The sequence below is a fragment of the Peromyscus leucopus genome, chromosome 10, assembly GCF_004664715.2.
Source record: "Peromyscus leucopus breed LL Stock chromosome 10, UCI_PerLeu_2.1, whole genome shotgun sequence".
NCBI lineage: Eukaryota > Metazoa > Chordata > Mammalia > Rodentia > Cricetidae > Peromyscus > Peromyscus leucopus.
In genome coordinates, this window is record NC_051071.1 from 73953718 (window position 1) to 73968952 (window position 15235).

Genomic DNA, 15235 nt, shown 5'->3' on the forward strand with positions numbered 1-15235 from the left:
CATAAGAGAAGTTAAAGACATTTGCTAAGCAGTGGGTAGCCTTAATTCAGCGGTTCTCAACCTTCTTAATGCCTTGATGCTTTAATACAGTTCCTCATGTTGTGGTGACCCCAAGTCATAAAATTATTTTCCTTGCTACTTCATAACTGTAATTTTGCTACTATTATGAATTGTAATGTAAATACTTTGGGAGCTAGAGGTTTACCAAATCGGTGGAGACTCACTTCCTTAACAGGGAGGGTTTTTGATGACCCATTACAATTGAATTCATTTGAAGATTCTTCTCTAGAAGCCTCACCGATTCTCAGGTGCCGCTGGAACTCAGAAGCCCTGGGCTACTTCCTCCTTCTGGACTACTTATGATCTATAGAGATTACTTGTACGTTCCCCACCTGGTACAACTTTTATTCACAGCTGTAACTTGTTCATTTCTTTTTCACTTCTATGAATAAATTCATGAATGAAATATAATAATGAAACAACTGAGAACTCAGAAGGATTTCATATAGTGAGATTCTAAGTTAGGAATAAAATAAATCGACCACTCCAGGTACACATCTGGGAGAGAAAAGGGAAGACGTTAAAGAACAGCAGCAGGTGGCGGCAGTCCTGAAGCCCCTGAATAAATCAAAGTGAAGAGGAGACATTAGCGATTTGTTCAAATAGATATGGAGCAGTCTAACAGGAAGACAGAGGAGGATGCCATCTTAATCACACAGCTTTGATATGCAAATCCACAATCTCCTCTGGTTCTTAAGTGTGGAGGCCCTAGAATGTCTTTTAACTCAGGAATAATGCTCCATGTCATGTATCTATAAATAATTGTCTTAGTTTTAAACTTACTTAAAACATGTACCATGACTCTGTAAAACAATAAGATAAAATAAAAAGGAACCATCACAATAATTATTTTAAATAGTCTCTATGTGATAATACTTTTTTCAGGATATAAAAAATTTAAAAATTGCTTAATGCTTAAAGTTAACTTTAGACACAGAATTGGAGATTGGAGGAAGAGGATTTTATTTTTCCTCTTCTTATATTTATTTTTACTTAAACACAATTAAATTATAATTCTTATGTCTAATCTTAATTTAAAAAGAAATGACAAATGTCTAAATGGCTAAAAAGGAAGCACAGAAAAGACTAGTAAGCTCAACAGCCACCAAAATTTATAAGACAGTTGTTTCATGCTAAAAAAAAAAAATACATCTAATACATACAATATAAACTATGCCACAAATTAATTTACTCAAAAAAGAACTGAGGAAAAATGACATTTTAAAAGGTAGGATGCATGCTAGTATTTTAAATATGGTCTTAGATATTCTAAAGTTTAAAACATTTTGAGGATGTTTCATTGAGACATGGATTTTTTTCATGGACAATTATTTCATTGAGAATGGATTTTCCTAAAGCTCTAATAAAGTTCTGTAGATAGAAAAGTCTTCTCAACTGTACAATCAACACAAAGCCATGTTCCAGCAATAACTGTGAATCTTCACAATCTGTGTTTTAATGTTGAATAATAACATCTGATTTCCTGTATAATTTGCCATCACCACATGAATCAGTCCTTTGTGGCAGACTTGCCTCAGAATTTCCCAGAAAAGAATTTTGGCAGAAATGGATTTCCTATTTGAAAAAATTCTTAGAATTTATGTAAATCCTTTGTCTGAAACAAAACCGCAAAATTAGCATTTCACTTATCACTGAGTTTAAATAGCTGTGAAGCAAAGTCATGGGCCATCGTCTCGATCATCACCCAGCTTGCTTCTTCCCACTCTTGGGTTCAAGGTATTGTGTTTAATACCAAAAAAGCTGCTATGATTCCATAAAGCTAACCTCTTTTAATCAATTAAAATGTATTTGCAACATTTTCTATATCTTTATGAAACATTGATACTTTGTTACAGTATGCCAAGTGCTTAAAACTGCATTTGCAAATTTTGATATCTTCTCAGAAATTAAGGAGGGATTACTATAGTTTTGTATAAACCAACTTTTCTTTGATAATTTTTGTAACTAAAATATTGTATACTAAAAATGATACATAATTTTAATTTTCTCTTTGGAACGAAAATTCAATTTTTTTGTCCAATTCTGTGAAAGTTGCCATGCAAAGTATTTTCTGATATCTATAAATATGATAGCAAAGAACAATTTAACAGGATCTCTCAGGATCATTGTTTATCTGTGCCATTTGGCTAATAAACATGGATATACTAATGATATGGATTTATAAGCAACTTATTTTGTGCATATTTTTAAACTTAGAACTTTGGAAAATCATAAATAGATTCATACTAAAATAGATAGCATTTAAAGGTGTCTTTTTTCCTAGAGCATTTTTAGATTCTTGATATATCAGTGTTAGTTTGTTGACTAAGATGTAAAAAAATTACAGTACAATGTGATTTTGTTTTGTTTTTTTGTAAAGCAGGGTTTCTCTAGGCAGCCCTGGCTGTCCTAAAATTTATTCTGTAGACCAGGCTGGCCTCAAACTCAGAGATCCACTTGCCTCTGTCTTCCAAGTACTGGGATTAAAGGTATGCACCAGCACTGCCTGGCTATTATTTTTCACCCTTTGGTTTTTTTTTGTTTTGTTTTGTTTTAATTGATTTTCTCAATTTAAGTAAATGCCACTATCTCTAATTTAGTGCAATTTCCTGGACCTCTAGAAATGAACCATATAAAGACATAGGAAACTTATATGCATCTAATTGAGTCATTGCCATGCAGTGATGTGGATAGCTTGATGAAGAAAGTCATGATGTGAGAACCAATACTTTTAAAATTAATTGCTAGAGTTTAGTTAGAAATATTAACCAGGAGAATATTCACAAAGAATTAAAGATAGAATTTATTTCAAATTATTTTACATGAAAGCTACTTTTTCAAGGAATTTCATATGAAAGAAAAAAGACATGAAAATTTCCATTGGGTTTTAGTTCTTTATTTTGCCCAATTTGCAAGTGTGGCGGTTCAAGGGGAATTGTTCTTTGTAACTGTTTTTTGAAGACTTATGGTCTTTCCTTCTTATAAAGGATATCATATTAATTGTCAAATCATTTTTAGACAGTAAATAAAAACGATGGAAAAGTGGTATAATATAAGAACTAAGAAAAGGCAGGAAAGGTGGCTCGACATGTATAGGCACTTGCCACAGGGCAAGGCATTTGAGTTCCATCCCCGGGTTCCACACGGTAGAAAAAAAAAGAACGACTTTGACTTTTGACCTCACAAGTTGTTCCCTGACCTATACACATCCCTGCAGTGGCAATACATGGGCTCAGAGAGAAAGTATTGGGGAGAAAGAATAAAGAAATGGAATTTTAAAATTAGAAGACCTAAAATAACAAAACGGCACACACTTTTTACTTGCCTGACAAAACATCTTATGCTTTTAAAACTACTACTCTCTTATATAATTCTCAGCCGGGCGGTGGTGGCACACACCTTTAATCCCAGCACTCGGGAGGCAGAGGCAGGAGGATCTTTGTGAGTTCGAGGCCAGCCTGGTCTCCAAGAAAAAACTACTACTTCTCAAACCAATTTATGTTTGTCATAATAATTAGTCCTTTGTCGAAAGGCCAAGGAAAAACTTTATGAAGACAAGACCTAACATTTTTTTTTCACCCCTTTTTCTTAAACAGGCCTGGGCAACCATGAAACTCCTCATCCTCACCTGCCTTGTGGCTGCTGCCCTTGCCATGCCTGTGAGTACAGTGGGTAATAGGTTCTGCCGTCTTGTTAGAAATGACCCTCCAGATGTCCACACCTGAGATTCCTACAGTAATAACCCTAAGCCTTTGATGATCTCTAATTAATAACTGTAGTCAGAATGAGAGAGGGGTTATGACTTCACATTTTGATCACATTATGTAATCCACCCAAATCCATTAGAAATTAAAGTCCTATTAGAAAGTAAATAAACCCACAATGAAAATCACCAATAAAAGTAAGAAAAAAGTAAAATATTGCACACCACTATAAATAGCATAACAGGTTGTAAAGGGGCTTATTTCCCCTGTACACCATAGATTAATGTCCTTCTAAGTATACCACAGGCATGTGATATTTCCTTATCAAGTGTGACAAAAAGCTCTATACTCCAAAATATTCTACATAGTCAAATCCTCATTTAGGGTTCTTGTATCAGCATGATTTCTCAAGAAACTGAAAACTCATATGCCACAGAAAACAGTGTGGTGTCTGTTTGTGTATGTTACCATTTAATTAAATGTAATTGTTATCTTCATAGTCAAAATGTGGATTTAAATGATTATATAATACAATTGATGATAAAATGCAATCGTGACAAAAATTTAGCTAGGACACTGCCCACTTTGTCCTCTAGTTAATATAATGTTTTTAAATTATTTTTAAAATTCTCATGAAATATAAATTGTCCATAGAACTAAATTATCATTTTGAACCAATTAAAACTAGCTGAAGGCTTTATGTTTCAGGCATTTTACATGGTTTTCTCAAGTCTCTGCCATAATCGAAAGACAACAGATAAACTATTTTTCTTTAATAACTGTCAATAAAATAATTTCTTTCTATGCTCAGAGCAACAGTTTCTGACAATTTTTTAACATTATTGTTAAAGATTTTTTTTTTTAAATAACAGCTTCACGTAAATGGTATTATGTGTGCAATATTATTGTTATTTGAATTGATTTTAGTCTTATTTATGTTATTTAATTCCTCTGTCACTTTTCAGAGACTTCATCATAAAAGTGTGGCACACATCCAAGTAAGTTCTGTACTCTGCCTTTCGAGAACTTTCCCTCATCATGGGGCTCCACTGATGATGCATAGACAGCAAAAAGACCCAAACTCTATCTTTCTTTCCCTGGGGAATAACCCCCTTATCTACCTATGGGTGATATTTCTTCCATCAAAGTACCAGCAGATACAAGATTAGTTAGTCAACCAAACTTTTTATAAAAGAGCACATGGGGCCAGCACAATGGCTCAGCAAGTCAATGTGACTGCTGTGCAAGCCTGATGTCTTAAGTCAATCCCTAGAACTCAAATGGGAAGGGAAAAACCAACTTTTGACCTGTAAGGTTGTCCTCTGGCCTCCGTACATGCACCTTCTGCTTACACACACACACACACACACACACACACACACACACACACACCAGAGTGAGAGAGAGAGAGAATTATTTCATGTACTTATTCACAAGAAATAGTTAACAAAACTGAATATGTTAATATTTTAACATATTCTTGCTTTTTTCTTTTCCATTTAATTTTTGTGACTTTTAATTTGCTCTAATTCTGTATTCTGAATCATGAAGTCATTACTTCTACGGCACTCAGTACAATAGGCATTAATTCTCCACTTCTTCTAGTATATAAACTAATGCCATGCTATCATTTATTCTCTGCAGACTCAACTCCAGGACAACAGTGAGGTAAGCTGCCTGTGTAAGGAGCTGAATCCATGCTCTCCTGGTCTTCTCCAACCTTCAGTTAGTGATCATGAATGTGGAATGCCTTCTACACACTGATTTTTATATATCTTCAAAAGTATCTAAGTGTTCAGATACCTGGACTGCCCTCTTAATTCTGATTTGATTCATTCTATATGTAAAGTGTTTGTTGGACATTTTGGAAAACATGCTTAACAGATTATAGGCTTGGTCAAAAAGGGAACCAGTTACGGTGCCTCTTTCAGATTTTTGATTTAGAATATAAAACTAAAAGTATAGATTTTTCTTCTGCCCAAGACTCTAATAATTTACTGAATTAAATCAAACTCTTGGGTTCCTGTGGGGAAAGAGTTCATATTTGTGTTTTTACATTTATCTTCATATATAAATGAAATAATATGTTTCAACACTTGTGTATACTCAGTGGTCAGCTTATCATTTTGTAAATCAAAACGTAATTCCAACAGGAACAACAGGAATTTGTTAAACAACCACAATATCTCACGTTTAATGAGGTAAGTGTTATGAGTTCTTAACACACAAGTGCACTCTTAGAAGAAAACTCATTCGTTAACATACAAGTAGTGGATTTTATTATGGCATTTCCATGCATGTGTCACTATACTTTGTTCTCAGGAATGAATAAAACAAAGTATAGTTTGCTTGTAAAAGCATTTTCCCTTGAGTCGATACCCTTTTTCATTCATTAAAAGGTAGATTTTAATTTTAATTTGTATCTAAAATTTTGCCTCTGACCAAAACACTTGTCTTTTTTCCCCCATGACCTATTTAGCAGCTCAAGATTCCATGCTCTCAATGTATTCTGTGAGCATGGATGCTGCCTCAAATGTGCTACAGTTCTCTAAAATGTTGTTTGTTGAATGTAAGAATATCAAAGTCTAATGGAAGACCATGATTTATTTAGAAGACTTGATGGCTAGGCCAACATTGTCTGAATGAGTTTTAACATAAGTTTTTTTAAATTCTTTCCCCTATTTTTTTTAATATTTTAATATAATTATTCCATTTTCCCTTCTCTTTCCTCTCTTTAAACCCTCCAAGATAGCTGTCCCAGCTCTTCTTCTTTCTTCCTTAATTAGTACACACACTCACACACACACACACACACACACACACACACACACTCACACACACACACATACACATATGCTTATACACATATATTTCTAAATACATAAATACAACATACTCAGTATATATATATATATATATATATATATATATATATATATATATATATATAAATGTATGTTTTCAGGGCTGACTATTTGTTAGTGGATTGGTGTGCTCTCTTCCCTGGAGAAGACTATTTCTCATACTCTCAGCATTCTTTAGTTACCTGTAGTTCTTTGTGTAGGGTTGAAGCCTCCTGGGCTTTCCACTATCCACTTTAGCATGTTTATTTTCAGAGGCCATGCCCATAAAGTCCCACTAACATGACTGCCTAAATATGAGCTGAGCAAGGACAACATAACTTTGTCTTAAGACTAATTAGCAGCACACTTAGGGCAGGTCAAAATGACTCCATGGGATATGACATAGAGTTAAAGTAGGTACTCAAGTGTTGAAATCAATAGACCACAGAACTGATCACTAACCAAAGACAAAAAACATCATAAAACAAATTTGAAAATATTTTAAGAGTATATTTACTGGCAGTGTATATACAAAGACAGCACAGCAAAGAAATACTTACGTTTAGAATTGATATGACAAGAAACACTGGGGAATCAATGGAAAATAGATTTATTTTTAAAATTTGCATCAGGAAGTGATAATGTCATTTGATTGCAGATTTTCACTAGTTATGTCCTTTTCACTAATACTGTTTTTCTTTCTTTTGTAATTATAAGAAATTCATCAATGGCCTGAACAGAGTAAGAAACATCTATAAAACTTAAACTATTATTAAAGTCTGTGATTTAAATATGTGTTACACAAGTTACTTTTTAATTTTTCAGCAGAGAGAGATTCTGACAGGAAAACAGAGTGATGAAATCAAGGTACGAAAGTTTTCCACAAAATAATGTGACAAATATGGCCCTCTACCTAGCACAAAAAATAATTTTATTTGGACTGTCTATGTCATTTATCCTTTACTTGAACCTCTCAATCATACATTCAAAATGACTAGTAGATTCTATTGATAATTTGGAGAGCTTCTAATTTTATGGACTTATGTGAACAGCTATGATGGAATAAGATATACATGTAACTCAATGACCAAACAAATAAATGCATTTTCAGTCTGGTCCATAATTCACATGTACTATGAAGGCTGAAGAAATGCATTGGTAAGGATGATTAAAAAAGCATTACCCAAGAACATTTTACATCAAACCGGTATTCTTTCACCAATCACAACTTTCGAACTTGATTGCTTAATACTTTTTACATAAATTAAATATTGGAAGAGTATATAGTTCTCAAAATTTGTAAGACCAATGATGTGTGTCTTTTGAAAATATATTTGATGACTGAAATCTTTTCTTACAGCTAACTATGGATGAATCAACCAAGGTAAAGCCCTTCGCTTTAAATTCCACCATGTATGGGGAGGGGACAACACATAACAAGCATTCCCTTGCATCATCTTACCTACATCAGAGAATAATTCCAATCATTCTATGACAAATATCTCTAATTCCTAGAAAGAAAAGATACTCTGATGTGTTTGCTGAAATTAAGTAGATGACACACCAACACTGGTATTTTGAACTTCAGACCTGGGGGTGATATCTTTCCACTACTGTGATGTTACAACATGCACACAAGATATTAAGTAGAAAAAAAAAATGTTTCTTAAATATCAATGCACCCTTGAACCACTCTACTCTGATACAATTTTATCTATTGCACATCTTATATACAGTGCTTCTGCTCAATGTCCAGAAGCCAAGTTAAAAGAAAACAAAAAGTTGCACTATCTCAGATACATTAACATGTTGTCAGTCACTACCAATGTGGAAGAACTCAAAAGATTTGAATTAATCTTGGAAATGCAGAGTAGGAAAGTGAATACTTCAGTTTTGTAAGGTTTATTGTTTTCCTCGATTCTTAGATATTGTTCCGTTTCTATTTTTTTTCTAGCATATATTTGAATTGGTAGTTATTAATTTTATATTTGAGTGTTTGTCATGAAAAATAATATAAATATTCTTCTTGTTTCTTTTGCCTAGGAACAAGCAATGGCAAGTGCTCAGGTGAGGCTCTGTTATTCTAAGGAACTAGGCAACTATGCATCACATATATTGTGTGCATTCTCCTCCCTTTTAAGAAAACTACTTTATTCTGAGCACACTGGGAAAGTGAATTTAGAAGGATTTTCTTTCTTGGACTTCTCAGAGAATTGTGTACAATTTTACAAATAAAGAACACCTTGTGCTCCAGTTAGAATTGGAAGTAGAATTTTAAGCCATTTAAATAATAGTCAGAATAAAAAAAAGATTGCTTATTGATTAGAACAAAAACTAAAAAGCAAAGTGTGCATCAAAATCAGATACTGCAGCAAAACACTTTACTTGACATTTGGAACCAAGAACTTCCTTTTCTGCTCCTGAGTACAGTGCTGAAATGGAAGGGATCCACATACCAGCAACCTAGGATGGATGTGTTGTGTTGCCAACGCCAAAACATGGAGAGAAGTTCAATGGGCCTATTGCATAGATAGTCAATCAGCTATCTCCAGAAGCAAATAATCAGTGGAATATTAAAATCAATCTTTTAAAATGTAATACTGGAGATGAAACTACATACATGCATATATATATATATATATATATTATACATATATATATATATATTATATATATATATATATATGTGTGTGTGTGTGTGTGTGTGTGTGTGTGTGTGTGTGTGTGTGTGTGTGCGTGTGCATGAATTAGAAGATAGAGTAAATATTTCAAAGGGTATATGATTTGATATTTATTCCCATAGTGAGACTATTATCTTAATGTTTTCCGTTTATTCACATCAACTAGGCCCAAGGCATATGAGAATAAAAACACTGACCCTAGGTCCTTTGCTAACCATACTCAATAGCTATTCCTTTAACTATTCATTTTATCAAGAGTTTTCATAAATTTTGCATTAATGGTAGTGTCTTTCTTTTAATAGATAAAAAAAAAATACTATTTCAGGTTTTCTTTCACTTCCTTGCTCAGTTATTTGGGTTTCCTGCATGACTTTTACGTAAAATTCTTAAGAAAATGTACTATGGTGGCCACAAATCTTTTTACATCGTTTGTTTCAACATGAAAATGACTCCTTCAATGCCATGGGATTCTTCTCTTCCAATTCTAAACGTGCGGGAATTCACGACATTCCTTTTCTTCCCTTTAGCAGGAAGACTCCAGCAGCAGTTCATCAAGCGAGGTAAAGGGTATTCATTTCCACTCCTAGCTCCAGCTAATGAGGAGGAGTCATTTGTGAAAATCTGTCGTGTGATATGTAACGACAACATAAGATCTCCGTGCCTTAGATTCTCTGTGTCTGACGTTCTGTCAGCTTTTGTACGTAATTATCACCCCCCAAAAGAAGAAAGTAACTACTTGTCAAACATGAATTTAAAGTTATTTCTGGGCAAACAATCCTATCCGACCACCTGTGGTGTCATTTTGTTTATCTTTATATTTAGTTTCCTTTTTCATCGTCCTCAGATATTTTACAGAACTTGAACTTATTAAATTATCCCTTCCAAGTGAATGATGTGTGTGCTTTATGTTCTGTGTAGAAGTCACTCAGATCTGGATCATCCTGGCTCTGGGATAATATAAGTAGTATTCATTCTTGACCTCTTGCAAATCTAAAGAAAGGACAGTAGATTAGATGCTGAGGCCAAGGCTTTGACTTTAAAACTGAAATTTCCATTTATTAAAATAAATTGTAGGACAAGGAGGGTAGTTATGTTAATTTTTAGAGTGGTTTATTTCCATCTATTACAGCATTCTAAGTAATGTCTTAGTAAAAATAGTAAGAAGAAAGACAGTGTAAATATAATGTGCCATCCAAATTATTGGTTCCATCTTATTATCCAGGAGTTTGTACCTTAAGAAGAGTTCAGTGCAGTAATTTAGTAATACAGCATGTTACTGATTAGAATACCTCAAATGAGAATATGTCCTAACTACACACCTGTGTTTTCTTCATTCTGTTAGGAAACTGAGAATGCTATTCCCAATATCAGTGAGGTAAGGTATTTTTGCTAAATTTAATCTAAGTTAACCATATGCTATTGTTAACTTAGGTAAACAAAGTATACCTAGACATCTGTAGTTTTTTTATTTCTTGCTTATCTTTTCTTTCTTCTTTTTTTTTTAGGCTAAACACATTTCAAGAGAAGACATACTCAACCAGTGCACCCTGGTAAGACTTCAGTGAATCTTTCAAAAGCAGAAAGTCAGACATCAGTGAGAACCTTATAATGATGCTGTGTCTCCTTTTGGATAGCAGCTTGACTTACAATATGTAGTCTCACAAAATCTAAATAGCCACTTGCCAACTTCTAAACTTAAATGAACAACATTTATCCTATGTTTATGAGTCTTTCATTTCAGCTAAATATTTATTTGATGTTTTCATGGTATATCATTTTTGAATCTGAATTACACACTAAATCATGGCACATTAACTTGTCAAACTTAAGCTCCAATTGAAGCTGTGCTTTCAGTTAATCTGATGCATTCACTGTATCTTGTGATAATATAAATATTAAATTATAATAGTGTTAAAGATAACACATGTAGTCTCTCAATAAACTTTAACTATTATTAGAAACATTTTTAACTTGGTTCATGATGAGCTCGAATTACTTGGTAAAATCTAATTTTTACAGTTAGAAAGTAAGCAGTCTTCCATCTTCTGGTTTTCAAGCCTGAGGAATGCTATCAGTGTGGCTGCCTAATACCCACACTTAGAGATAACTGCATTATGATTTAAATGAAAGCAATTTTTACAGATAATTTCTTAATGATTATAAAACAGATAAATTCATTTGGAGCTAGAAAGGGTACTAAATTAAGATTAGTAATTCCTCATCCTTTAGTCCAGAGAAAAGACATTGCAGTTTTACTATCTAAAACTACTGAACTGTGTGCATGAAATTGAGAATATGTTTTCAGTTTAAACAGGAACAGCTTAAGAGACAGGTGAAATGCAACCAACTGTGCCAGGTAATGTTTTATTCATTATAATATTCCTATTCAATTATGAAGATCATATAAATGAGTTCTACTCACATTGATCGTTCTTCCTAAGTAAACTATTTATTCTAACTTTGAAATGAATAATAATTATCCAATTATTGATCTGAATATCAAGATGCAATGTTTACCCCTTCTACTTTTCTGGAGAAGAGATCAGGTTTATCAACTCTTTGGCTTTAACATGACATTAAGAGACAGGGGAGAGAAAGAGGGAATATTATTACATACTGTAGAGTGGATGTGGACTTCTTAAAGTTGAGCTAAAGGAGACATCACATACTTAATTGCTAACTAGGGAACAATTTATATTGGTGGAGTCAATGTCAAATATTACTCCAGTACAAATTCTATTTCCACCAATATACTAAAGGGGAATTATTTTTCTTTCCTAGCAAGCTATCCAGGCCCAGGTGAGATTTTTTTTAACTAAATCTAAATTATTTTAATATTTCTTAAATGCTATGACAATACAAATTTCATGTCAATCAATATACTAAAAGACTTAATTTTTTTTGTCTTCAGCAAGCTTCTCTAGCCCAGGTAAGATTTTTAATTAAATCTAAATTATTTTAATACTTCTCAAATACTATGCCCATGCAAATTCTATCTCAATATGCTAAAAGGGATATTATTTTTCTTCCGTAGCAAGCTTCCCTGGCCCAGGTAAGATTTTTTTTTTACTAAATCTAAATTATTTTAATATTTCTCAAATACTATACCCATACAAATTCTATGTCAATATACTAAAGGAGAATTACTTTTCTTCCTTAGCAAGCTTCCCTGGCCCAGGTAAGATTTTTCACTAAATCTAAATTATTTTAATATTTCTTATATACTATGCTTATACAAATTTTATGTCAATCAGTATGCTAAAAGGAGAATTATTTTTCTCCTATAGCAAGCTTCTCTGGCCCAGGTAAGATTTTTTTTTTTACTAAATCTAAATTATTTTAATATTTCTTATATACTATGCTTATACAAATTCTATGTCAATCAATATGCTAAAAGGAGAATTATTTTTCTCCTGTAGCAAGCTCTTCTGGCCCAGGTAAGATTTTTTTTTTACTAAATCTAAATTATTCTAATATTTCTTAAATACTATCTATGCCCATGCAAATTCTATGTCAATCAATATGCTAAAAAGCGAATTATTTTTCTCCTATAGCAAGCTTCCCTGGCCCAGGTAAGATTTTTTTTTACCAAATTTAAATTATCATGCTATTTCTTAAATACTATGACAATACAAATTCTATGTCAATCAATATACTAAAAGGAGAATTATCTTTCTTCTTTAGCAAGCTTCTCTGGCCCAGGTAAGATTTTTTTTACCAAATTTAAATTATCATGCTGTTTCTTAAATACTATGACAATACAAATTCTATGTCAATCAATATACTAAAAGGAGAATTATCTTTCTTCTTTAGCAAGCTTCCCTGGCCCAGGTAAGATTTTTTTTTACCAAATTTAAATTATATTACTATTTTTCAAATACTCTGCCAATACAAGTTCTATGTCAATATACTAAAAGGAGAATTACTTTCCTTCCTTAGCAAGCTTCCCTGGCCCAGGTAAGATTATTTACTAAAATTTAAATTATTTTAATATTTCCATTATGTGTTATGTGATATTATTGTTCTAGTTTTCTTTTCTTTTTCTTTTTTTTTTTTTTTTTTTTTGGTTTTTTCGAGACAGGGTTTCTCTGTGTAGCTTTGCGCCTTTCCTGGAGCTCACTTGGCAGCCCAGGCTGGCCTCGAACTCACAGAGATCCGCCTGGCTCTGCCTCCCGAGTGCTGGGATTAAAGGCGTGCGCCACCACGCCCGGCTGTTCTAGTTTTCAAGTTGATTCTGTCTAGAACAAATCTACAAAAATTTAAATATTTTATTTAACCAGCACAAATGTCATTACTCCTCTCAGAAACTAGCCGATTGTCTTAGCTCTGTATGTCTGCTTATATAATAAACTTTACATATGTTAGTGGCATCCTAGATTTGCCCAAGGTTTTCATTATATTTCATAGCATTAATTACAGTCTCTAACAAGAGAAGTGCATAGTAATGTTGACTATTCATTAATGAATAAAAACCAGTATACTAAAAGAAACAAAATATGTTTCTTCTTTAGCAATCTGTCTTTGCCCAGGTGAGATAATTTATTCAATTTTAAATATTTTAATATTTATATTCTGTGTTACAATTTTATAACTTGTACTTTTTTCTAAACACAGAAACATCTTCCAAGACAAAGCCAGTTTTACTATCCAAATATGGTAATATTTTACTTGAAATTTAGCAAAGAAAAGATGTTAATAATGATTACAAATAGGTATGAAAATAAAATATAGTCTTAAATAATTTATAGGCTTTTATGTATTACAGGAAATAAAATTTATTTACTATTTATGTTTTTAAACTCCAGAGAATTTAGCCTGAGCTAAGTTTTTTTTACACTCAAAATATGAAACTTTAGATTTTTTTTCAATAATCCTTGAGTAAAATCTATATTGTATACTGTAAGTTTCATGGATAGTAATGTAATCTCTACTCATTGTAGTGAACACAGTAGTGTGAAGTCAGATGTCTGAGTAATCTAGAACACATTTCCTTCTATACAGGAGCAGGCTTACAGAATGAATGCCCATAACCAAGTTCAAATGGTAATATTTCTTTTTGTATTATAAAATAATATTATGTTGTTAAATTTTTGCTTTAAAACTTCTCACTCTTGTATAGAATCCTCTCTCTCTTCCTCTTTCTCTTTCTCCCATTTCTAAACTAATTTGTGTTGGTTAACTACAAGAAAAAGAATAGCCAGTCTCCATCCTTTGGGTGGGACCTGCTGCTGTGCCTCCTTGTGCATATCTCAGTTCCTGTGGGCAGCACAGCTATAATCACAAACATTACAAAGGGTCACTTTCTACACTTACATTTATTCATGTCAACGCCTCTTTTTTTGTCATGTAACTGTACCTGTATATTTAGGAATGTCAAACTTAATCAATGTGGTTTGGGGATGTCCAGATCAGTTTTAGTCACGTTCACTTAATGGGTGCATGTTGGAAATTGATTTACTGACTGACTTGCTGTTCTTTAAAGAGACCTTCTAGATTCTAGACTCCAGATTCCAGGGGGACTGGATCAATATTCTTCAACTTTCTCTCTTGTCATCTATGAGGTGAATTTATCAGTCATAAATAGTGGAGACTGTCTGCTCTATTCTGTATACCACTGGTTCCACAGTGTCTCTGGGATTTGAGATAAAAATCAGTTACTATGGAAGAACTCTTGCCTAGTGATTATGACTCAGGCAGATCACTAGACCAATTGCATACCAGGCATGGAGATTTCTAACGGGAACTCACAATTTAGTGAATTAGTGATTGTTGGGGGTGCCTCTTTGTCTTAGAGGAAAAGATATCACTGGGTAATCAAATAGCAGTTGACAAAATTAGTGTCAGTTCCCAAATCACTGACAAGGAAAGTTTCAAACAGGTTGTTTCTTCTGTCCTTACAGTGTTAATAGATCCCAAAATGTAATTCTTATTTCCTTTTTTCTTTCCA

The 15235-nt window shown here is 33.0% G+C and overlaps 1 protein-coding gene and 1 long non-coding RNA gene across 2 annotated transcripts; both read left to right on the forward strand.

Moving 5' to 3' along the window:
* Positions 1-1726: 1726 nt before the first annotated feature.
* Csn1s1 (casein alpha s1) lies at positions 1727-8102 on the forward strand. Its single transcript, XM_037208850.1, has 8 exons — positions 1727-1797; positions 3657-3719; positions 4730-4762; positions 5409-5432; positions 5918-5965; positions 7325-7348; positions 7433-7474; positions 7968-8102. Exons 2-8 carry the CDS (start codon positions 3669-3671, stop codon positions 8100-8102), a joined length of 357 nt encoding a protein of 118 aa, XP_037064745.1. The 5' UTR covers positions 1727-1797; positions 3657-3668.
* Positions 8103-10629: 2527 nt separating this feature from the next.
* LOC119088690 lies at positions 10630-11644 on the forward strand. Its single transcript, XR_005092385.1, has 3 exons — positions 10630-10663; positions 10794-10838; positions 11594-11644. It is a non-coding gene; the product is annotated as an uncharacterized LOC119088690 (long non-coding RNA).
* The last annotated feature ends 3591 nt before the right edge of the window (positions 11645-15235 follow it).